We start from the raw sequence: 25,846 nt of genomic DNA on the forward strand, positions 1-25,846 counted from the left end.
GTTAGCTGCGAGGATAACACAAGCCTTCACGGCAGTACGCATAACACACCGGAGTACGCAGTGGTTGACATTAGGTGTTTGAAGCCTCTTGTTACTAGCCTAGCTTGCCCTCTATGCTTTCAACAAAATTTAGTTTTGAAGACATCAGACCAACGTGGGTTTGCAATAAAACTTACGATTTCATGTAGTACTTGCGAAGAATTAAAAGCTTCTTCTTTTACTTCTGATACAATTGATGAATCTAACAACTTTGATGTAAACCGTAGAGTTGTGAAAAGTTTTACAGCATTAGGAAAAGGTTATGCTGCTGTAGAACAGTTTTGTATGATTATGAACATGCCTATTTTGAGTAGCAAAACATTTCACAAGCATGCTTCAGTTGTAGCAAATACTGCCATTGATGTCAGTCAAAGTAATCTTGAAATGGCTCGAAAAAGAGTGCGTGAAGTATACAAAGAAATGGATTGTACTGTAACTGACGATTCTGTCATTGATCTCGGTGTAAGCTACGATGGATCGTGGCACAAGAGAGGCCATACATCCAATTATGGCATTGGATGTGTGGATAGAGCTACAAACTGGCCTAGTCGTAGACTATTGCGTACTGTCAAAGTATTGTCAAGTGTGTGAAATTACTAAGACAGAGTTAGGTGAAGATTCTCCAGAATATAATATTTGGTTTAGTGGACATAAAGACTTGTGCTACAAAAACTATGATGGGTCATCCCCAGCAATGGAAACAAAAGCTGCGGAAATCCTTTGGCAGAGATCTTTGACCTATAACTTTCGTTATGTCACTATTTTGTCGGACGGTGATTCTTCTGTATTTGGTCACCTCCAGAGCCTTCATATTTATGGAAATGAGTTAGTCCTAACAAAAGAAGAATGTGTTAACCACGTTGCCAAACGCCTTGGGACTGGGCTTCGCAATATTATTAAGACATGTCGTGCTAAAGGTATAACCCTTGGTGGCAAAGGCTACGGAATGCTCAAGGAAACAACAATTATAAAACTGACAAAATATTACAAGAATAGCATCCTTAGGAATAAAGATGACATTTCTAAAATGAAAAGTGACATACTTGCCACTTTACATCATTGTACATCCACAGATGAAGCGCCTCGCCACTCAAAATGTCCTGATGGAGAAAAGAGCTGGTGTTTTTACAAAAGGGCGCAAGCTACAAACGTTTACACCTGGTCCGCATAAGGACAACTTGGGTACTGCCATCACGCCACAGGTTCTCAGACACATCTTTCCTGTTTACCAAAGGTTAGTGGCAAAGGATTTGTTGGAAAGATGTGTAAAAGGAAGGACCCAAAATGCAAATGAGAGTTTGCATGGTACCATATGGAAAAAGTGTCTTAAAACAAGAAACGTTTCGAAAAAGACTCTTGAGGGCGCAGTAGCTGAGGCTGTTTCACAGTTTAATTTTGGAAACTCTGTATTTTCATTGAGCATGAGTGCTGCTGGAGTCTCTCCTGGAAGGTTCAGTGGTAGAATAATAAATATCAGAGACAAAAAGAGAGTTACTAGCACTGTGCGCAAGAACAATCTGCATTACAAGAGATATCGAAGGAATTTGAAGCTGAAGAAGCAGAGACTAGAAGACAAGAAGAAGAAGAAAGAAGGGCCTACTTATGGAGCAGGGAACTTCTAGGAACTTATATCCTTATAAGTAAGTGTTTAAACTAAATAAAATGTAAGAATTGTGTCAAGCTTTTGTTTTTTGGACTTTTCCGAAAGTTTTAAATTTCTGTGTTTTGCGTCGCAGGAAACACTCTAACTTTTTTATTTGTTAATATATCAACTTGAAATTTTTTATGTACTCTCCTAGATACTTTATCTACACACTGTAGCATGGAAATTACAAAAATACTACAAAATAACCCCACAAAAAAAATCTTTTTGAACATTTTTTTTTTAAACCTGACTTTTTGAGGAAAAAAAATTTTTTATGGTAATAAATAACTGAATTTATTAAAACCCATGCTACAGTGTGTAGGTATTTGCTTACCCTACAATTAAAAAAAGAAATACTTAATTATCTATAATACTAATAAAACTAGAGTGTTTCCCGTGAAAACAAAAAAAAAACTGCTCTCCCCCCCCTAAGGCAATGGGTGGGGGGGAAAGAAAGTTTTTTCATTGAAATGTTTTTTACAAAACTAACCAGGTTATAATAAAATAGTCAAATTAAAAAAAATTATAATTAAAAAAAAACTTTTGGTTTTGGGTAAATGGCCCCCTTAACTTTTTCTACACCTTTATTTTATAGGTATTGTAGTAATATAGATGAGTATGAAGCATTTATTGAAAATACTATTTTAAGTTTTGCGAAAATCGTAACTTGACCTAGAACACAAATGTAATTCAAAGTATGAATGCATTTATTTATTACTTGGTTCAGTAGTTTTATTGTTGTTTATAATCAATTTTAACGATAATTTACAGTTATAGAGTTGAAATTAAAATGTGGTTTTGATTGGAACCGTTCTATAAAATGTTAATAAGTGTAAAATTTACTTTAATATATTAATAATGTAAAACATTGAGTGTTAAACCTTTTTGAAGTGTAAGGTTAAGTCATAACATGAAGAGTGCTACACCTCCCTCAACAAGGGACCTTTATAACTGATTACTAAAAAATATCATTTTACTATCAAAAGGAAGTTGTTTGTTAACTAATAATATACATATATTGTAACATACATAAACATGTTATTGTAATTAGTTTTCTGTTCGTTTCAATGGTGAAAGATCTTAAAAAGATAGCCAACACTTAAATTGATAAAACAATATTTCTCATGTGAACTAAATGACCGCAGGAATTACGTTAGAAACTTTACTGGAAAATTTTAATTTTGCAGATTATTTTTCAATTGAATGTGTTACGAACGTGTAAAAATTAGATTTACAACAATAATCTTAAGTTATCCAATGTTAATAAATAAATGAATACATCAGTTTTAAATACATCAGCTACTTACACGAAAAATAGCATGCGGTTAGAAGTATAAATGACTTAGTTTTATGACAGTCAAACTATTTGCTATATAATGATAATTATTAATTAATATTTTCTGATAAGCGATAAATATACAGGGTGAGTCTAAAAGGACTTCACAACTTTGACATTATATACATATTTATTTACTTTACTTACAGACTTGATATATATATATATATATATATATATATATGTCATTTTGTAGCAAATTACTTCTAGTTTATTGTCACATTCTTATTTCGGTTCGATGTGACTTCCATTAGTGATACGGCAAACATTCCACCGGTAATCAATTTCTCGCCACACCCGTTCTAGCAAATCTGGCGAAACTTTAGCAACCGCAGCTGTGATTCTTCTTCTTAGATCTGCAAAACTGGTTGGTAGAGGTGGAACATACACTTTATCTTTAATAAAACCCCATAGAAAAAAATCCATAGGAGTCAAATCGGGAGAACAAGATGGCCATGCAATTGGTCCTGAACGCCCAATGCAGCCACCTGGAAAACGACCGTTTATGAAATCCCTAACATCTTTTAGGTAGTGAGGTGGTGCTCCGTCTTGCTGGTAGTAGAAAGGAGCATCCTGTTGTCCATATTCATCAATTTGATGAATCAAAAAATTCTGCAACATATCAAGGTAAATGATACTAGTGACAGTTGTCTCCATGAAGAAAAATGGCCCGTACACTTTAAATTTATTCATCGCACAAAACACATTCACTTCTGGACTGTCCCCGAACTCGTTCAAGGGATTCTCTTGGGTTTTCGTTCCCCCAGATTCTGCAGTTATGGGTGGACACATTCACTTTTACCACTGATATGAAAGGTACTCTCATCACTGAAGATTATTGAGTTCAGGAATGTCTCATCTTCCCAATTCGATCCAACATGACAGCACAGAATCCTCCATGATCAGCTTTATCTAAATAAGTGATATGTTGCACCATCGTAAGTCAGTATGGTTTTAACCCTGCGGTGCTCGCGCGGGCTACATGTGTAGCCCAGTGTAATTTGTTCACCTAGTACTAGGAGTGATGTGTTCCTAGGAGGGTCGGAGCCTCGGTACCTTCTAAACCAATAGCTGCTCAGTCCAGTCAGTGTGCTCTTGCACTGCATGGAGTAAAGGTGTCCGTGTGGTTTTACTTCAAAGTGATCTGGGCTACAACTGTAGCCCGCGCGATTGTTTGTGTCATGAGTAATCCGAAGCGTGCCAGATTGACCAAACGAGATATTCTTGATGAGTTTGACAGTCCATTAAGTTCTGATGAGGAGGATTGCGTTGCCGTGGACAGTGATGATGGAGAAGTAGATCATTTGGAAGAAGAAATCCATTTACCCGATGAAGAAGATGCAGAAATGGCGCCTACTTCCCCTTCTAGTCCACAGGACATGAGTGAGTGTGATGACGAAGATAATCCTCCTTTAGGTAATGTGTTTTTTATTCAAAGGACAAACAGAAGAGAGTGATGAAGTGGAGTGATAAGTGTCCTCTTGATCCATCTAACATTCGTACAAGGGCATCAAACATTGTGTTGCGATTGCCTGGGCCTAGAGGTGAGGCTCGGAACACTAAAACTGAGATCGATTGTTTAATTTATATTTTGATGATGATGTTTATAGAAATGATAGTAAATGGAACTAACATTTACATATTAGGTATAAAAGACCAATTTGAGCGTGAAAGAGATGCAAGACCAATATATAACACTGAAATTCGTGCTTTTAAAGGAATTCTACTTCTCTCTGGTTGTTTGGGCAGTTGAAGGAAACACACAAAGCATATTTGGGACAATAATCGTGGAAGTGGCGCAGAATCGTGTTATTTGACAATGAGTTGAAATCGTTTTCATTTTCTAATGAGGTGTATGCGATTCGATGATATTCGAGATCGTCCACAAAGAAAATTTCTAGATAATCTAGCACCTATTAGATCGTTTTTTGAGCTGATTGTGCAGAAATTTAGGATGTTCTTCACACCCAGTGAGTATTGCACTGTTGACGAACAATTGTTCAAGTTTAGAGGCAACTGCCAATTCGAAACTTATGTAAATAAGCAATTTTAAAACTAATGTATATATTTTTATTGAATTTGGCGAGTATTGGCGTAACAAAACATCACGCGAGTAGCGCAGGGTTAAGTGCAAACGTCTCCGTAGCACTCGCCAAACTGTCTTTTGTGGAATTCCAGTCTCTACAGCTGTACGCCGCGTTGATTTTTTAGGACTACGGGCTGTTCCACAGTAGCATCACTAACATGTGGGCGATTCCTATTGACGAACACAACAACCTGTCTTGACAAAATTATTGTGCCAACTGTAAATAGAAGGCCTGCTTGGACGGTCTCTTCAGTATTATGTGCGAAATCTATGCTGAACACTTGTAGCAGAGTTTGTTTTATGAAACAATAACACACAGCGAGCACGCTCCGCACCAGTGAAAGTAGCCATTTTATACAGACGAAGCTGGCGCTCGCAGTGGCGGAACTTGGTACTATAGCACTACGGGGGTAAAACTTGAAGTAATTTGCTACAAAATGACACATATATCAAGTCTGTAAGTAAATTCAATAAATATCTATTTAATTTAAAAGTTTTAAAGTCCTTTTAGACTCACCCTATATATGCAAAAATAGCAGAATACATATTCAGATCAAACCTAAAGGTGACAGGGCAGTTAAAAAGTGTAATACGACAGAAAGCTTCTCTTGGATCGGTAGTGACGGCTGATCTGCACGGAGTCTGGTGTAACAGCGAAGTGAGGTGAAATGTACACTGACTATATATTCATTTCCACAGGAGCTATAATATACGGATCTGACCAGGAGGTGGCGGGACTGATGCGGGCGGTGCGGAGATGTAATGCTACAGACAGATTCTTTTGGATCAGTAGTGATGGTTGGTCTGCACGGAGTCTGGTGTAACAGTGCAGTGAGATGGAGTGTACTCTGACTAGAGATCTGTTTCAACAGGAGCTATAACATCCGGGTCGGACCAGGAGGTGGCGGGACTGATGAGGGCGGTGCGGAGATGTAAGGCTACAGACAGATTCTCTTGGATCAGTAGTGATGGTTGGTCTGCACGGAGTCTGGTGTAACAGTGCAGTGAGATGGAGTGTACTCTGACTATATATCTGTTTCAACATCAGCTATAATATTCGGGTCGGACCAGGAGGTGGCGGGACTGATGTGGGCGGTGCGGAGATATAATGCTACAGACAGTTTCTCTTGGATCAGTAGTGACGGTTGGTCTGCACGGAGTCTGGTGTAACAGTGCAATGAGATGGAGTGTACCCTGACTATATATCTGTTTCAATAGGAACTATAATATTCGGGTCGGACCAGGAGGTGCCGGGACTTATGCGGGCGGTCCGGAGATGTAATGCTACAGGCAGATTCTCATGGATCGGTAGTGACGGCTGGTCTGCAAGGAGTCTGGTGTAGCAGTGCAGTGAGGTGGAGTGTACACTGACTATATATCTGTTTTCCACAGGAGCTATAATATTCGGGTCGGACCAAGAGGTGGCGAGACTGATGTGGGCGGTGTGGAGATTTAATGCTACAAGGCAGATTCTCATGGATCGGTAGTGACGGCTGGTCTGCACGGAGTCTGGTGTAACAGTGCAGTGAGGTGGAGTGTACACTGACTATATATCTGTTTCCACAGGAGCTATAATATTCGGGTCGGACCAGGAGGTGGCGGGACTGATGCGGGCGGTGCGGAGGTGTAATGCTACAGGCAGCTTCTCCTGGATCGGTAGTGACGGCTGGTCTGCACGGAGTCTGGTGTGGCAGGGCAGTGAGGCGGAAGTCGAGGGGACACTGAGCGTACAACCACAGGCTAACCCCGTACAAGGTTTCGACCTCTACTTTCTCAATCTGACAGTGGAAAACAACAAGCGAAACCCTTGGTTTGTAGGTGAGTGTAGTCTCAAATATACGAGGTTTACTATATGATAACATCTCCTTTTCTTTGTCAGCAGCTTTCTGCTGCAAGCCAACGTAAAACGCTATTAGTGAACTCCTGTAATAATTGTAAGTATGTTTTGATAGATTTCATAGTGTTTATGTGTGTTTGGGGAGGGGGGTTTATTCAACATAACGTGGGTTTGTAAGCAATATAACTGCCATTATTTTTAAAATATTCATATTAAAATCCCTACAAAAGCAATAATTGAATAAATCTTGAATGTAATGTTTAGTCAGTCCATAGTAACAACAAGTTTGAAAAAAGTAGTCATTTTTCATAGTTGCTAAATTTGTAACTCGACTTATTCCTAATATATTTGATATAAATTTAGTAATTATAAACGACTTTTATTCTTTTATTTCTTTTCTGTAGGGACGGCATATACTAGTTGTTATAAATTATAGTGCAATACAAATACAGTGATTGAGAGAAAACAAAGTTTTTACTTAGTATATCATTGTGTGAAGCAACCGGCTGTAGACAGAGACGGACTACCAAATAATTTAACTCACTGCACAGTTTGCAGATGTTCTTTCTTTCACCACTCACCTGTAGTGGAAAATGGATGGGAAGAAAATGCAAGGAACACTGCCCAGTGGGACAAGCGAGATGGAGTACAAGGCAGTGGAACACCTCCCAAACCACGACCCCGAAACATAATATATTGTACTCCGGTTTCTTTACACCACACAGAGATTCAAATTTATATTAGTGAGATGGATAGGAGAAGACACGTTAAAGGAAATTAACACGCATTAATATCGTTATGGATTACTGTGATCGGAATGAATCCACTTGCGCTATACTCACTTAAGTTATGACTTTGTTGACTGCGGTTAAATATTATGCCTAGGATGGGGGCGGATGTTCTGCAGTAAGTCGTCTTCCTGTACCTTTAGGATTGGCGAGGATCTCTTGAACTAAAGTCAATAGAAAGTTTTAGCTAAGTCGCATTACAATATAGACCTGCACAGCATGAGTGAACTAACCTGACACATCTAGTCTCAGCGACCATCAGGTCAACACTTTCTCACCTGTACGTTACCGTTATGGATGATTGTCGTCGGATAGAATCCTTTGCGTTCATAGAGATTAGGTGATGAGTGTGTGGATTTTTTTCAACTTTAGGTTCTTACAAAAGTAGGCCATGTTTCTGACGAGAGGTTCTTACTTGTCCAATTACTACCAGAGATTTTAATTTGTTTAAATCACCAAAACTATTAAAATAATAATTTTTATTCCGCTACACAGAATCCTTACTGAGCATTTTAAGAATCACATTGCTAATCCAAAAATACTATTTAGTAGAATGTATTTCTTAAAACTAGAATGAGTAAAAAGATTCACATAAGAACATTAGATTGACAGAGCACAAGTATTAAAATGGAAAGTGTGTTGATAAATCTGTAGTCGCACATAATTTGATTCAAAATTCAAATACAAAGCTGAAACCAAACCTAGAATGTCTTACAGAACCGAAACTATTACCGTTCTAACATAAAAACACTAACATTCTTTAAGATTATCACCTCAATATAAAATGATATTAATGAATTACATACAATTTATAGTACCTTATCGACTTTTGTGGTATATGTTTCATAAATCATTGTTTTATATTAATATTTTATGCATTTACTTAATTATCACGGCCCTTTCAACACAAAATTCAAAATTAATTGAGTTTATATAAACATAATATTAGTATCAGTGATGGTCACTCTAGCACTATGTTTTATCGCAAAAAATGTACGGTCCATATTTTGAATAACAACGAATGTTTTCATGTTTCATTTTACTATACATTACTTGCATTTTTTAAATATTTAACTGGTAGAGATGAATAGTATAATTCAAGTAAAATCTGGTAGGAGGATGTTTCTTTAAGTGATAGAAGCTGTAAAAGCTACTTCAACAGAACATTCAATGCAAAATATAAACTGCAAAACAAGGAGTTCAGGAAAGAAAATTAAAACTGACAACGTTCCACAATTATTTAATTTGATTCTCTTTTCGCAAAGTTCATCTTAGTTACAGCTTTGTGACGAGTTAATGTGGAAGTTGTAGAAAACGTACAAAATTAAATTATCTGGAGCACTATGAATAATTCATTCCTCTTCACTTAAGCGGAAAAATAAAAAAACAGGAACTACTGAAATATACAAATATTTAGTAGAACTATATAGAACTACACTTCAAATAAGTGGTTTAAAGCTAGTATTTATTTATATTTCGTTATTATAATGTTAGTTGAATTTATTTAGTTATAAATGCTTTACTATGCAGCAATTCGTCTTTTAGAGTGACTGTTACTGTATCTGCAGTTTCGAAATTGTCCTAAATAATTAATTGTAAACGGACATCAAATCATACTGCAATGATAAGATTTTTATTCGAATATTTTTATTTTATTCTGCAATCGATAATTATTTCGAAAGTTCTAGTTTCAGCTAGCTTGCAGATTCTAGAACCTAGTGGATTGATTGCTTAACTCTTGGTGTACATTTATTAAGCAATTTCTGGTAACATCGCACAACGTATGCGTTTTCACTGCCGTTTCCCGAACAGTTCGTATCATCAAATGTTCACATTCTAAGGTAGAGCTAATTACTGCTACACTAAATCTGTTTATTTCAGAGGTCTGGGACGACCACTTTCACTGCCGTTACCCGAACAGTTCGTATCATCAAATGTTCACATTCTGAGGTAGAGTTAATTACTGCTACACTAAATCTGTTTATTTCAGAGGTCTGGGACGACCACTTTCACTGCCGTTACCCGAACAGTTCGTATCATCAAATGTTCACATTCTAAGGTAGAGTTAATTACTGCTACACTAAATCTGTTTATTTCAGAGGTCTGGGACGACCACTTTCACTGCCGTTACCCGAACAGTTCGTATCATCAAATGTTCACATTCTAAGGTAGAGCTAATTACTGCTACACTAAATCTGTTTATTTCAGAGGTCTGGGACGACCACTTTCACTGCCGTTACCCGAACAGTTCGTATCATCAAATGTTCACATTCTGAGGTAGAGTTAATTACTGCTACACTAAATCTGTTTATTTCAGAGGTCTGGGACGACCACTTTCACTGCCGTTACCCGAACAGTTCGTATCATCAAATGTTCACATTCTAAGGTAGAGGTTATTACTGCTACACTAAATCTGTTTATTTCAGAGGTCTGGGACGACCACTTTCACTGCCGTTACCCGAACAGTTCGTATCATCAAATGTTCACATTCTAAGGTAGAGTTAATTACTGCTACACTAAATCTGTTTATTTCAGAGGTCTGGGACGACCACTTTCACTGCCGTTACCCTAACAGTTCGTATAATCAAATGTTCACATTCTGAGGTAGAGTTAATTACTGCCACACTAAATCTATCTATTTCAGAATTCTGGGAGGACCACTTTCACTGCCGTTACCCGAACAGTTCGCGGACTCCTCACAACCAGAAATACACTCGAGCCTGCACGACCAAAGAGCGACTGACCAGAGACAATACCGCCTTCGAGAACCAGCTTCAGTTCGTGAGTGACGCGGTGATGGCCTTCGCACACGCCTTCAAGGACATGCACCGGGCCGTGTGTAAGGGACGGCCGGGACTCTGTGACGCTATGAAGCCCACCAAGGGCCCCGAGCTGCTCAAGTACCTGAGGACAGTCAACTTTAAAGGTGGATTGTGTTTTTATTTTATGTTTCCTCTTCATTCCGTCACCACCAATTTATTTCGTGAAAACTGTAATGTAAAATTTAATAGTATAAATTTTTTTTCAGTTACCATCAAAGTTTATAATAGAGAAAATCAACTTTCTGAAGCCTCTAAATATCCTAAATAATGTGTTTAATAGTCTCATACAGCTGATTACATAGTCTAAACTTAAAATATTCAGTGGTAGTTCCAAAAATGGGCAGTATTAAATAAACTGTTTTCTAAAATAAGCGACTGGACTTTTGCGAATAGGCATAGTTTAGCTTCACCAACTAATTCATTAACTGGATGTTATTGTCTCATATTTCAGCTGGTATTTTAATAGAAAATCTTGGTAATTATACTTAATTCCACACAAAAAATGGATTGCGAATATTTTTATAAGTTATATTTTAATACCAAAATTATGTTAGGATGATAAGAAAAAATCTCGTTGTAAACATTGCTGTATTTTAGGCCTTTGTTATGCAAGTAAACAAAAAAATATATATAAGTTTTTAAAATCCCGTTAGTAACCGTTAGTAAATAGCTAACACTGAATCTTGATTTTGAGTTATCACTTTAGTGTTTTGTTTACCTAAAAGTATGATAGCTGTTTTTTTCAGAGACAGGTTTAGAGAAATTAGATATACACTTTTTATGGGGATAACGTTAGTATACTTTCGTATTTTTGTCAAGGTTTATGTCCATTGCATTGTCTATTTAGTAATGTTTCACAATCTGTGACGTTTTTGCCATCACGCCAATGAAACCAATCGACTCTTTGTGCGTAAGATATTTCATTTGTTCAGTAGATACTAGAATTAAAGACACAAATACTCCAGGTCTCTGCACTGTGAGACTAAATGTAACTCACAAAGGAGCAAACCGTCATGACAGAGGACTAAGGATGGCTGACATCGACTCAAAACGCCAGACGTACTAGCGCGACGCGCGGTTGTCATAGAAATACTTACACGTTATAACGGCAGAATAAAACATGAATAATATAACGAAGCTTAATATTACGTCATTAACACATATAGGCAATCACCATATACGAAATATAACGTAAATAACAATAAACCGTTCATAAAAGTTGAAATTGATAACAATATTGAGATACTTTTTAATATGGGTGAAACTGAACCAGTTTGATAATCAAACAGCTCTTTTGATCAACTAAGTATTGTTACAGTAGACATTTGTACATCATTAATATTTTGATTTTAACAATTCATAAGATATATTTCTAGATAAGAAACTATGATGTACATATACGATGTAAGATAAAAGATAGGGGTTTGATTTACATAAAAGCTTTCTATACTCATTTATTCGAGACCGCTCACACATAAAGCTGAATTGTAAGGAAGAAAATTCGCCAGTGCTGAAATCGAAGTGGTTGAATAAGCCACAGGCGTGTCTTGGTTTCCATCCTGATACGTGGAAGCCAATTAACAAGCTGATTGCAATTTGTTTGCACACCGGCTTGTTCTTGTTGCGTTCTTGAATTCTGCACAGTTACATCAATAATGTTACATGCATTCCCTAAAAGTTATTAAATTCCCTAGTAAACAGGTTTATTTTTAATTTGCATTTATATTATCCGTTTAAAACATTTAAAAATCTTAATCTAATGCTTCAGAGTTTCGATTACTTTAACTAACTGCTTTTAATGTATTCATAGAATAAAATAGTTTCAGACATTCTCATCATTATATGTACTAAATGTAAAAAATACGTTTCAAAAATCGAAATAAAACCATTTCTTACTCTAAGGTGTAATTTCTTAAAAATCTCTCATATACAATATTAGATATTTTTAACAAAGCGATTGCGAGTTCTATGACTTCACAGGCTATAACATACTTTTCTTGGGTTTCAGTCTGCAAGATATAAGAATATTTTATTTATAAACACGATAATTTAATTACACTTTATTTATATAATATAAGGAGAATTATGATTGGTGCTGATGATGATGGTACGTACAAGGCATTTGCTTGAGCGTTAGACAATATTAACTGTGCTATATGAGGTATTTTTTTTAAGATATCCGATCGGTAATGCCAGACTGCTTTTAAAACCGAGTTATTGTAAATACTGGCTTCTCTGATACTTAACTTCCATATATGAGGTTTGTTATGTGATATCCGATCGGTAATGCCAGACTGCTTTTAAAACCGAGTTATTGTAAATACTGGCATCTCTGATACTTAACTTCCATATATGAGGTTTGTTATGTGATATCCGATCGGTAATGCCAGACTGTTTTAAAAACCGAGTTATTGTAAATACTGGCTTCTCTGATACTTAACTTTCATATATGAGGTTTGTTATGTGATATCCGATCGGTAATGCCAGACTGCTTTTAAAACCGAGTTATTTTAAATACTGGCTTCTCTGATACTTAACTTCCATATATGAGGTTTGTTATGTGATATCCGATCGGTAATGCCAGACTGCTTTTAAAACCGAGTTATTGTAAATACTGGCTTCTCTGATACTTAACTTCCATATATGAGGTTTGTTATGTGATATCCGATCGGTAATGCCAGACTGCTTTTAAAACCGAGTTATTGTAAATACTGGCTTCTCTGATACTTAACTTCCATATATGAGGTTTGTTATGTGATATCCGATCGGTAATGCCAGACTGCTTTTAAAACCTAGTTATTGTAAATAATGGCTTCTCTGATACTTAACTTTCATATATGAGGTTTGTTATGTGATATCTGATCGGTAATGCCAGACTGCTTTTAAAACCGAGTTATTGTAAATACTGGCTTCTCTTATACTTAACTTCCATATATGAGGTTTGTTATGTGATATCTGATCAGTAATGCCAGACTGTTTTAAAACTGAGTTATTGTAAAAACTGGCTTCTCTGATACTTAACTTCCATATATGAGGTTTGTCATGTGATATCTGAATGATAATGACTTATTGCATAAATTTAAAAACAGATTTATTCTAAATACCGGCTTTTCTGAAACTAAACTGTTTATTTGTAGTTTTTTATAAGATATCTGGTCAATAATGGTACACTCTATTAACTTAAACACATATTTCTTGTAAATAATGGCTTCTCTGAAACGTAATTGTCCTATATGAGGTTTGTTATGATATCTGAAAGGTAATGACATATTGCATTAATTTAAAAACTGTTTTATTGAAATACTGACTTCTCTCAGCAGTTTTAATTATTTTTCCTTGTATTTCCCTTCGGCCAATCAGTGATGCGTCAACATTTGTGCAAAAACACTTTGAATGTTTTAGAAGTTTGCGTTCATTTTAATTGGCTCTGTCCAATTAAACTAAACAACCAGTTTATTAATTGACATATGTCATTGTACATACTCGTTAAATATTATTCTTTAAATTATTTAGATGTTTTGTAAATGATAAGAAAAGTAATTAAACGGATAAAACAAAACTAAATATAAACAAACTATAGTTTGTTAAATTGAAGTTAAATAATGTTTTAAATGGACAAGTTTAGTACTTGGGTTTGCATAGATTAGTACAATTATTTTAGCAAACTACCATGGAATGTCAGACGTTATATTTTATAATGTTGTGCACAGTTGTGTTATTTAATTTATATTACACTGTGCATGACATCGCTTGTATTCTTTTATCACACACTTATTTCATTTATTAGTTTTGTTAATAAATGAAATTTATTAAAATTTAAAATATTAACTAAGTTAAGAATGGATGATAATAAAAGTCCTAATATATTTTGTAATAGTTATATGGTTCAATTCTAAAATTTATACTATTTATTTTTTTTGAGAGAATTGCATCTTTAATAAAATAAATTATTTTGAAATCAATGAAAACTACTCATAATGTTAAATAAAAAGTTATGTTAAGAGATCGTTGTATATAGTTATACACTCTATGAAATAGGATTAATTATATTACCATCAAAGCAAATTTAAGGTGAAATCGTCTGAATACTAGTCAAATACCAACCCGTTACAACATATTTCACTTCAAGCAGGTGCCGGCAGGCAACTACCAGTGAATGCACGTGGATGTGTGGGAGTGAAGGTTAATCTTTTCTCTATTCCTAGGTCTTTCCGGAGATAAATTTCGGTTCGACCCCAACGGAGACGGCCCGGCCCGCTACAACATTATTCACTTCAAGCAGGTGACGGCAGGCAACTACCAGTGGGTGCACGTGGGGGAGTACGTGGAGGGGGAGCTCAGACTGAACATGTCAGGTTAGTATCCATACATTTTTTAGTCAAATACCGAATTCCATCGAACATTAAAATAATTGCTTGGTTGTAAAAGTACTTGTTAATCAAGCTACACGCACTAAATTATAAAATATTAATTTTATGATTTATAATAACTTATTCCATTATTTATTCAATTAAATAGATGATGTAAACTACATACTTTTTTTAAATAAATTCAGGTAAGTCCAAAGTAGTTTCTTTTTACTAAGTACAAAAATATATAGGACTTTATCGGCCAAAGTGGAAATGAAGAATTAACAATTTGTATGTTTTCAAAAGTTTTGCCGTTCATGTTATATAAACATAATAAAAAAATTAACATACAGTCTTTATATTTATTAGAAGGCTTTAATTACCTAATTCTATAGAAAATTAATAACACAAAATTTGACAAGTCGAATTGTTAAGAATGGTGACAACAACATAGTAAAAATACAACCTTTTGTAAAAAACTGATTACAAACGTATGATATAAAATGTGAGATAAAATACCAATGCAGTAAATTTGTTAGACTGGTCAGTAAGAATTTCGTTGCATTGTATTGGACTCTTCATTAATCCTGTATCGAGGTATTAATGTATAGAAACAGGTAACACATGAACAGTATTTTGTATAGAAAAATAAACAGTTAATTCATCGTGCATGTCTCTACGTGGGATTCGGCAGAGCTTAGTTGCAGGTGAAATCTATAGAATTCAATCAGCATAAATATTTTGTGCACCCTGCAATTATTCAATTGTAGTTGAAAGTCCCCTTCTGTCTGTATATCTAATCGTATCCCGCTGGATATTTCAGAAACTAGTTGAGCTGTAAACTTGTAAATTTATATTGAATTACATTTCCGTATAGGCTACTTTTTGTTTGGTAATAAACACGTAAACACATCAAATGGATTTGACGAAATGACATTTAAGTCAATCTATTAGGGGGATTGCACAAGGTTCCTTCTATCAATCTTGAAATTGGTACAATCTTTTTCTGTCTGTATATCTATAGAATAAAAAAAATATCGGTTACACATTTGAGTGCTAACTCTTGGTAGGCTGCTATTAGTAATGTAGCCTGCCGTACTCCTACCTTTTCCTATATAATAATGAGTAAAATTGTCATAATTGACAAAAAAATAGGTTAAACCTAATAAATATTTGCTACTGATATAAATATTAATTTACATTATAATAACATTCAAAATTAGAATTTGTCTGAAAAAATTATTGAATTCCAGGAATACAGTTCCGACTATCGCACCCTCAACCCCCGGAGTCTGTATGTAGTCCAGCCTGCGAGCTGGGGCAAGCCAAGAAGTACGTAGAAGGGGAATCTTGCTGCTGGCATTGCTTCAACTGTTCCCAGTACCAGGTAAACTATTGTCGTATAAATATACAGTTCCGATTATCGCACCCTCAATCCCCGCGTCTGTATGCAGTCCAGCCTGCGAGCTGGGGCAAGCCAAGAAGTACGTAGAAGGGGAATCTTGCTGCTGGCATTGCTTCAACTGTTCCCAGTACCAGGTAAACTATTGTCGTATAAATATACAGTTCCGATTATCGCACCCTCAATCCCCGCGTCTGTATGCAGTCCAGCCTGCGAGCTGGGGCAAGCCAAGAAGTACGTAGAAGGGGAATCTTGCTGCTGGCATTGCTTCAACGGTTCCCAGTACCAGTTAACTATTGTCGTATAAATATAGAGATAATGTATATTATCTTTTAAAGTAACCTGTTTTATATTTAGTTTTATTGTAAGTAGAAAAAGCATAACATATCTTATTGCTTATAAAGTTTTAATTTTAAATGATATATACTTTTTAATTATTAAAATTTACATTTATATGACTTATTTTTTACGTATTAAATTTCGATAATATTTTCAGTAAATGTATTTTTTTTAATAAAATATAAAACTATTATTTAGACCACTTTCATATGAGGTAAACATCACAGTACAATTAAGAGTAAACAATTTTCAGTCCATATTTGTACTGTTTTTTTTATTATTATTATTTTACACTTGAAATAATTTAAATATATGTAATTATGGTTACTAAACTTTGATAGAGTGATTTCAATAATAATTTTGTTCTGACCTGTAAAATATATGTTCAGGAAGACTTCCATAAATACCAATACATTCTTTACGTCAAGTGTTATAGAACAAAGTAGGTACAGTTGCTTGTACTTAACTGTAAGTTTTAGTCAAATTTAGTACACAACATCAACGTTTTTCAATCTAACATTTTTTAATTTGGCACTTATTGCCAATTTATTTATAACTTCAAATAACAAGACCACGTGAGCCCAAACCCAGATCCGTGCTATCTAACGCAACTTATGGAAACTAGAAACTTCCCAAAAACCTAAACAGGTCTAAACTTGGTACTAAAATAGATTGTTTATGAGTCAGCTAAGTTTGTTGGTCCATTTGGTGAGCTATTTCATTTAAATATTGCGTCCGTTTTAACTTATTTTAAATTCACAACTCCGTTATTTGTAAAGCTAGAGAAAAAAAGCTTACGTGTTCTGAAATGCATATAAGCATGTTACAATATAATTTACATAAATGAACAATAAATGTATATAAACAAAGAGTAAAAACTATTTTTGTTTGTAGCAGTAACGGTGTTAGAAGCAGATTTAATAGCAGACACTTCACAAGTTATATTATTTTTAATTTAATAATGAACTCATCTGTAGATAAGAGATTTTTGAAATAATAGCAATGGAAGATGTTCAAATTTTCAGATCCATTCCAGGATATTTGGACTGTTGTAGAGCCCTCAAACGGACAGTTTTTAGGAGTACCAAAGGAAGTGTGTAGTAATCTGAGTGACAACAATAATGATGTCATATTATGATGGAGTAACATGATAATTTTGAACCTGAGATCAAAATCAGGGTTTATGCCATGTTTATGGTAAATATTATTTCAATGTTCATTGCTAAAAGGTTTAAAAGTATGGGTTAGTAGCCTCTCGCTCTTATGTCAGGTTTATCGCGTGAAGAAGCATTTCTGCTTTAAATCAATAACAGCATACTTCCAACTACGTACATGCTAGAGTTGTACATACAAAAGTCTTGCTGTCACGATTGAAAGACATAAATACCGATCTGAGAGGCATACTTTAATCAAACATTGTCTACTTTCCTTCCATGTCACCTTCTTTCTGGGTAAATTATTCCCGGATCCCCAATATCGTTTGTATTGTTGCCCTGATCAGGTATATAAATACATACATTAATCTGATCAGTAAAATTATGTAAAAATGTGTTTAATTTCGACCATTTTATCTACTTGTGATGTAGCTTATTTTTGATACCATTGTATCGTTGATTTTGGTGGCCCTAAAAATGAAATATGTAAATGCCTTGGCTAAAACGTGTACTTGAGTCAAAAATAGTTTACTTCCTTCATAATAATTTACTTCTTTCTACGTTATTTCCTGTGTATAGTCCCTTCAATCACTTTTTCAAGATCTGGTAAGTATATAAATATGTTGGTCTCATAAGTGTTTTAAATATAGTGTGAAATGGGTTTTATACAAGATATTATTATAGATAGTTACACGTGTTTTTATAAATGAAATACTCTGTTTATTACACACTATAGCATAGTGTTATTTTTGGGTGTTTAAACAAAAAATCCCCATTATTTCATACTCTTAGTAAATCTTCCGAACTACACAGTTTTCTAAAAACACTAATTAAAAAATAAACTTAGACTACATTAACTCTCTTTGAAATATAATTTTCCATTGAGATCCTACGTATTTTTTACGAAAGATGTAAAAACTCTACTACTCATATCCTATTACTGAATTCAAAAGAATATATTGTAATGTTTTTCAAGCTTACTATTTCAGTTGAATTTTTTCCAGATAAGACACCCCCTAGATGAGACACAATGTGTAAACTGCCCTGAAGGTACAGTTCCAGACGCCGCCAAGCAGATCTGCCTGGAGATACCTGAGGTGTTCCTTAGGGCCGAGAGTGCCTGGGCTATTGGTAGGTACATCATAGCCACTACAGCGCAGGTTTTATATGCGGGCCGAGAGTGCCTGGGCTAACAGCAAATTGTAATAGAATATAATGTAGATAGATAATGCAGCACAGTAAAACTTTATATCCCGTATTTAGTTCTTTGAAGAATGAGCTACTCGAATTAACACAGATATTACCGAAAAGTCCAGCAGTACTTTAGAGTGTATATATTCATTAATTTAAAGATATCATTACCATATTTAATTAATCAAAAATCGTTGCAATATTCCATTTTTAATTCAACATCAACAAACTATAACCGAAATACGATTTTATATTAGTAGTGAACTAAACATAAAGAACTAAAATCTAAACTTATTTATATATACCCATATAAAGTGCCAATGCGCTAAGTAGGTTTTTTGCAGAATTGCGGCACTATTTATGATAGTATGAGATCAAATAATGATAAAACCCAATTTCGTCAGGCTTTGATAGGATACTTAGTAAATTCTTGTCCATATGTGAGGTTTGGTTAGTGTTTTAATCTCTATAGCTTCTTTACATACAACCGGGCCTGTGTTACTACCAAACAATCAATGTTCTGTAATATTATGGGATAAAATTTAGACTGTTAATGCTTACCATGTTACGTGATTTCAGGCAGACATTTTTTGGAAGTCAGATTCAAGTAAATTTTATAACTAATTTATTGAATAATAAATAAATACATTAATTAATTTAATTATATAAAGAAGATTTTTACAATTCTAAATAATAACACTAATGAATAAATAAATTCTGCAAATACGTGTAGTGTTACCTCCCACAAACAGAACAGACTATTCACTTGTATCAGTGAGGCTCGCCACTCCGCGCAAAGTACCGCAACGCTGAGCCGACGCGGCGTTAAACGGGAGAAGTTAATGAGGAAATCTGAGTTCCCTTTTTAGTCTGAACTCGTGGGTCGGCTTGCAGCGATTTACCTGGCTTTAAAATCTGTTTAGCTGATTCGCATGCTTTGAGGCTAAACTTCTGTGCGACGTGAACTAATACTCTGTTTGATCTCATCACTTTTAATCTTAAGTAATAGTTACACCGATGGCTTCATCCAGGGAGGCCTAGTGTTGATGGACAGTACGAAATTAATGGAAGTTTGACATTAAACATAGGTTTTTTTTTAAATTAGATTTAAATCTCTTCGTTCCATGTAATGAATATAAATATGAGAAATGAGTAGGAACGAATATTGATTGTTGACTTTTGATTTACATACAAAATAATGTTCACACTTTTATACAGCCTAGAAGCTTTAAGTACTTTATTCATTTTTATTTTATTAATAAATATTTGTTCATAAATTTACACTAAAACTAGTACTCTTATTAAAAATTAAACGCACAAGGTGAGGAATCGGATGATTCAATTGGCCTTTGCTACATTGTTGAACTTTTGAATAATTTTTCACAGGAACCGTGTAAGATAAGTTTGGTTCTGTTTTTGAGTCTTATGGCAGAAAAATAACAGGAACATAACAAAATTCCAAAATACAAAATAAAAAAAGATTTTAAACATTTACAGAAAAATGTTAGAACTTTTCTACTTTTAGGATTCTGTTAATTTTTTACAAACCGTTTTTTATCCTTTGTGTATTTTAAAGAGTAGTTAGTTTTTTATGAAACTATGCAAATATATGTAGTGCTTACTAAGAAAATGTACTTATAATCACAACTTGAACGGATCAAATTTTAAAATAAGGCTTGATATAGTGACTAATAAAGTAACCTTTTGAAACATTCCATGCATTAGTTTGATAACCTCATAACAACGTTATCTACTGTGTTGCTAAGCACAAATCTTGATAATGGCTGGACCAATTCAGTGGTTTCTTTATAATTTACTTATTTATAGTATACAATCCAAAATTGTCTGATACTCAAGAGCTGATAACATTTTATACTAAAGTTCTTAAAAGAGGCCAAAACATGTGTTTTACTTTTAAACTCTATAAAATAATAAGCACACAATGCTTGATCAGTAGTGTCATGCTAACAGTAAAGACAAAATTACACTTGACAGAACGGCCAGCTGTATTTGAGGATGATGTCCTTTTAGAGGAAGCATACTCCACAAAGGTTCTAGGATTGTTCCTTGACAGAGTATTGACCTAGCATGACCACGTCGACAATATGTGTGCTAGAATTTCAGCAGGCATATAAGCCTTGCGCCACCTAGCAAAGCTATGTTCCCCTAAAATTCTAAACATTGCCTACTATGGCCTAATTCACTAACACTTAGCGTATGGGGTAAGACTTTGGAGAGGCTGTGCCAAAAACAAATTTGAGTGAGTCTTTAGACTCCAAAAAAGGCTATCATTAGAATAATTGGAAAGTTAAATTACAGAGAGTCATGCAGGGAATCTTTTAGGGAGCTTAAACTTCTGACATTGCCCTGCCTCTACATATACGACGTGATCATAGTCCGCGGTGAGGACATTCACCGATATGAGACAAGAGGCAGGGACAACTATCGAGCCCAACAGCACAGGCTGACGCTTACACAGCATCTGCCACAACAAGTTGGTGTTACATTGATCAATAAGCTATCGGAAAGTATAAAAAGCTCCAACAATAAAAACCAATTGAAAACTCGTATAAAACGCGTATTGGTGTCTAAAGCGTTCTACTCCGTCGATTAATTCATGATTAGCCGCTGAGATTTCTGAGAGGCATAGGATGGGTGGAGCCAGTGAGAGTGTGCTTGAGTGCATGTGTGGAAGTGTAGGTTTGGGTGCATGTGTGAATGTTTTAACGTTGGCATGTGTGAAAACTGTTTACTAAATGATTTACTGACATTTGCAATGCAATTTAAAATTTTATAAAATGCAATAAAATATTATTTGATTTGATTTAACTTACATGCCTCAACGATCTATTCTTTCCAGACTACAGGCCAAAAATCCACAAGGCTTTTAAAACACAAGGGCTAGTACAAACTATTATTTTGGAAGGTCACGTGAACTTAAGGATGATTTCTCATTACACTGAAGTGTTTCCAAGTCCTCTGTAGCTACGTATATTTTCTTCATCGGTAAAACAAAGGAAACTCAAAATTTACACAATAAGGCAAACTGAACATTTATACCATAAATATGTTAGATTGAAAGTAGACCAAAAGAACCTGAAGTGTAAGATTTGTTTCTAGGCGGGTTTCTGAGACGTACAAGTGTTAATATTTTCTTCATCGGGGCCAGAATTCAAACTGAAATGTGACATTGTAAATACCAAGTGTTGTGCGGAAGGGGACAGACAGCTGGAGCTTCTGTTTGGATCCTGTGAGCATCGCGAGATCACACTCGCGTTTTGTAGTTTTACATGAGGGGTCTCGCCTTTTACATATAACCTTACTCAACTCTGTCTCAACCTTACTGAGTCTTAACTTACACTTGCGAGGGAGTTTTTCAACGTGTTTGGAGAGTTCTTTCACTATTACCTAATCGGTTTTATTAAACTCGTCCATTATGGCATGTTTTACGCATCTAAGGCCAAGATGTAAAAAGCAGTTCATATACAGCTATAAGTAATAAAGTTAATATATAGATATAAATTAATTATTTCACTATGGTTAATTAAACCAAATGTAAATGTAATATTACTTAATGTACACCATTATCAACTTTTTTCGTATTAATATACGTAGGCATGGTACATGTAATTGCTGCTTACTTTGTAACTCTTTCATAAATATTATGTAAAATATCGTAACATTTTTTAGGTATAATTAGTATTAGTAAATATTTTACATAAATTTATTATACTATACGAAAGAAACCTATTGCAACAGTTATAGCATAGTATAAAACTCATTTTGTATAAATTGTTCTATGAAGGTTTATAGTAAATGTAACTAATAATTCTGTTAGATAGTTGTTTTTTGACATACCCACGTGATTAATATGTATCTCAATATAACACATGTGGGAGTGCTAATCAATACCAAACTACTTGTATACGCATGTTCAGTATAATTTACCTAAAAATAGCTCAGGTTCCAACGAAATGAGCAATACACTTCAACTAAATTGAAGAAGCTTACCGCCCCCCCCTCCTACAGCAATCCACTTTGTTTAACGGGGTCACGACAATAAACACAATATTAGTGTTTTCTGTGACGCAACGACTCCCTAATGTACCAACCATTCATTGTTGTATTGTACATGTTAAAATAATTAACCTTAAAATGGTTAAATTACATTTTGTTGACAAGTTCAATGTTTTAAATATAGGTGTATATATATATATATACTTTAAATTGTATAAATGGTAATAGCTTTATTTAATTTCAATAAACATTAAATCGTTTACTTATTTGAACGCATATGTGACAGATACGGCCAAATACAAAATAATTGATTCGGAAAAAGTAAGCGCTCTGTGGTGTAATGGTAGCACATTCACCCGGCAAGTGAGAGATCCAGGGTCGACTCGCTGCGGACCAAGTACTTTTTGTGATTCAATGTTTATTGAAATTATACATATAATTTAAAACAAATCTTAACTGTAAATGAAAATGTCTTAATCATTTTTAACTAAAAAATTAAACAGCATACTACGGTTTAGGATTTTCCGTGTAATCTATTGTTCACGTATCTACATATGAGTAAATACCAAACTTACACACTTCCAACTAGTTCAAATAAACAGCAACGAACAGCACGAACTTCAAAAAATGTAGGTAGTTGTATGAAGTTACGATATACTTCAAATCACAGAGGAACGATAACATAATCTGTTCCTTGTTTAAACCGTGTATAGGATGTGTAACCATGTGCGTCATCTTGTAGCGAGGTAGAAAACGTAAAAAGCGCCTTGTAATGGGTTTGTCTGCAGTTGCCACGTTTCAAATACACTACGATACAAAAGTCTTTCGGTGAAGTCAAAGTGTTTAAATCACAGGCTAAGGACAGCAAATGGACAGTTCTGCTGCAAGATATGTACGGGGAGTCGGTCAGGTTTAGTGGACTGGAAGGGTCAGCAAGAGAGACGGATATGGAGCGTTTATTGTCCCAGCTTCCTAATGACAGCAAATGGACAGTTCTGCTGCAAGATATGTACGGGGAGTCGGTCAGGTTTAGTGGACTGGAAGGGTCAGCAAGAGAGACGTATAGGGAGCGTTTATTGTCCCAGCTTCCTAATGACAGCAAATGGACAGTTCTGCTGCAAGATATGTACGGGGAGTCGGTCAGGTTTAGTGGACTGGAAGGGTCAGCAAGAGAGACGTATAGGGAGCGTTTATTGTCCCAGCTTCCTCTGGAGGTATCGATACGTGCAAAATAAAATATATGTTTAGTATTTTAGTTAATTTTGGTAATAGCTTTTAAAGTTTATAAATAAAGTGTGAGTAGGTTTTTCTGAAGGTATCACAAGCTTCGATATGCAGCTGGTTTATTATTTAATGTTTGCTAAGTAAAAAACGATATGTTGATAACGAAACTGGTAGTTCACGCTAGTGTTTCTTAATAACATTTAACAGAGTCAGCATTAATAGCTGGCAATTCCCTCAGCAAGATCCATCTCTGGAGATCGGTGCTCAATTCGCATTATCTTATTATGCTTCATATCGATATTATTTGTTCAAACATTGGAAACCAAAGTGATCCAATTTCAAATGGATTTTAAAGAATTGTTGATCCAGCAGTTTATTGTATTAAGCTGATAAATATTTCTTAAAAGAAATGTTTTTCCTGAGTGTTATGTTTAACTCACAGATTTTTTTTAAAGCAACTGTAATCTTATTATCAACACTGATATGCAACTTTGATATTCTTTCCGATCACATATTTGGGTTGGTTCATCATTTTCCGTATACGCCATTAAAGACGTAATAGCATTAAAAGCCAGATGAGTGTATAAACGCAAGAAAAAAAATTAATGACATATGTCATCTTGTCCTCAGGTGCAATGTCCTTTTCAACGACCGGTATCCTGGTGACATTGTTCGTGGCTGGAGTGTTTGTGCGACACAACGAGACACCGGTAGTGAAAGCTGCAGGACGAGAACTGAGCTATGTCCTACTCACTGGCATCCTACTGTGCTACCTAGTGACTTTCGCACTAGTCCTTCGTCCCACTAACGCAGTCTGCGGCATACAGAGGTATGTATCCTGGTGACATTGATCGTGGCTGGAGTGTTTGTGCGACACAACGAGACACCGGTAGTGAAAGCTGCAGGACGAGAACTGAGCTATGTCCTACTCACTGGCATCCTACTGTGCTACCTAGTGACTTTCGCACTAGTCCTTCGTTCCACTAATTCAGTCTGCGGCATACAGAGGTACGTATCCTGGTGACATTGTTCGTGGCTGGAGTGTTTGTGCGACACAATGAGACACCGGTAGTGAAAGCTGCAGGACAAGAACTGAGCTATGTCCTACTCAGCGACCAAACTCTTTGGTCGCTGGTCCTACTCACTGGCATCCTACTGTGCTACCTAGTGACTTTCGCACTAGTCCTTCGTTCCACTAATGCACTCTGCGGCATACAGAGGTACGTATCCTGGTGACATTGTTCGTGGCTGGAGTGTTTGTGCGACACAACGAGACACCGGTAGTGAAAGCTGCGGGAAGAGAACTGAGCTATTTCTTTCTCGCCAGTATCCTACTCTGTTACCTAATGACCGTTACACTGGTCCTTTGATCCTCTACACCAATGGAAGTCTAGGTTTTTGCGCAGTGTTTCCAGCTGTACAGAAGAATATGTGGGATTGTGGAAATAATTCTAGATTCGAGCTATCTTTAAATTATACCCTTTACTTATTATCTACCTTCCAGAGTAATAGCCTTTGCGAATTCGAGATCGTGTTCGTGTGAATTCGAATGCCCGAAACTCGTGTTCGAGTAAAAAACAGAACGTGTTAAGAAGATAATAATGAATGAAATAACCA

At 35.3% G+C, this 25,846-nt stretch overlaps 1 protein-coding gene across 1 annotated transcript in view; it reads left to right on the top strand.

Annotated features, from left to right (window-relative positions):
• The first annotated feature begins 6,676 nt into the window (after window positions 1-6,676).
• Window positions 6,677-25,846, top strand: part of LOC124366924 (metabotropic glutamate receptor 4-like) — a 31,222-nt gene continuing 12,052 nt past the window's right edge. Inside the window, exons 1-6 of the mRNA XM_046823531.1 lie at window positions 6,677-6,924; window positions 10,376-10,657; window positions 14,759-14,908; window positions 16,156-16,289; window positions 18,802-18,928; window positions 24,860-25,058. Of these exons, the coding sequence (XP_046679487.1) occupies window positions 6,714-6,924; window positions 10,376-10,657; window positions 14,759-14,908; window positions 16,156-16,289; window positions 18,802-18,928; window positions 24,860-25,058 (1,103 nt within the window). The 5' untranslated portion in view covers window positions 6,677-6,713. The remainder of the gene's footprint in view (window positions 6,925-10,375; window positions 10,658-14,758; window positions 14,909-16,155; window positions 16,290-18,801; window positions 18,929-24,859; window positions 25,059-25,846) is intronic.

Source organism: Homalodisca vitripennis, chromosome 7, assembly GCF_021130785.1.
Source record: "Homalodisca vitripennis isolate AUS2020 chromosome 7, UT_GWSS_2.1, whole genome shotgun sequence".
Taxonomy (NCBI): domain Eukaryota; kingdom Metazoa; phylum Arthropoda; class Insecta; order Hemiptera; family Cicadellidae; genus Homalodisca; species Homalodisca vitripennis.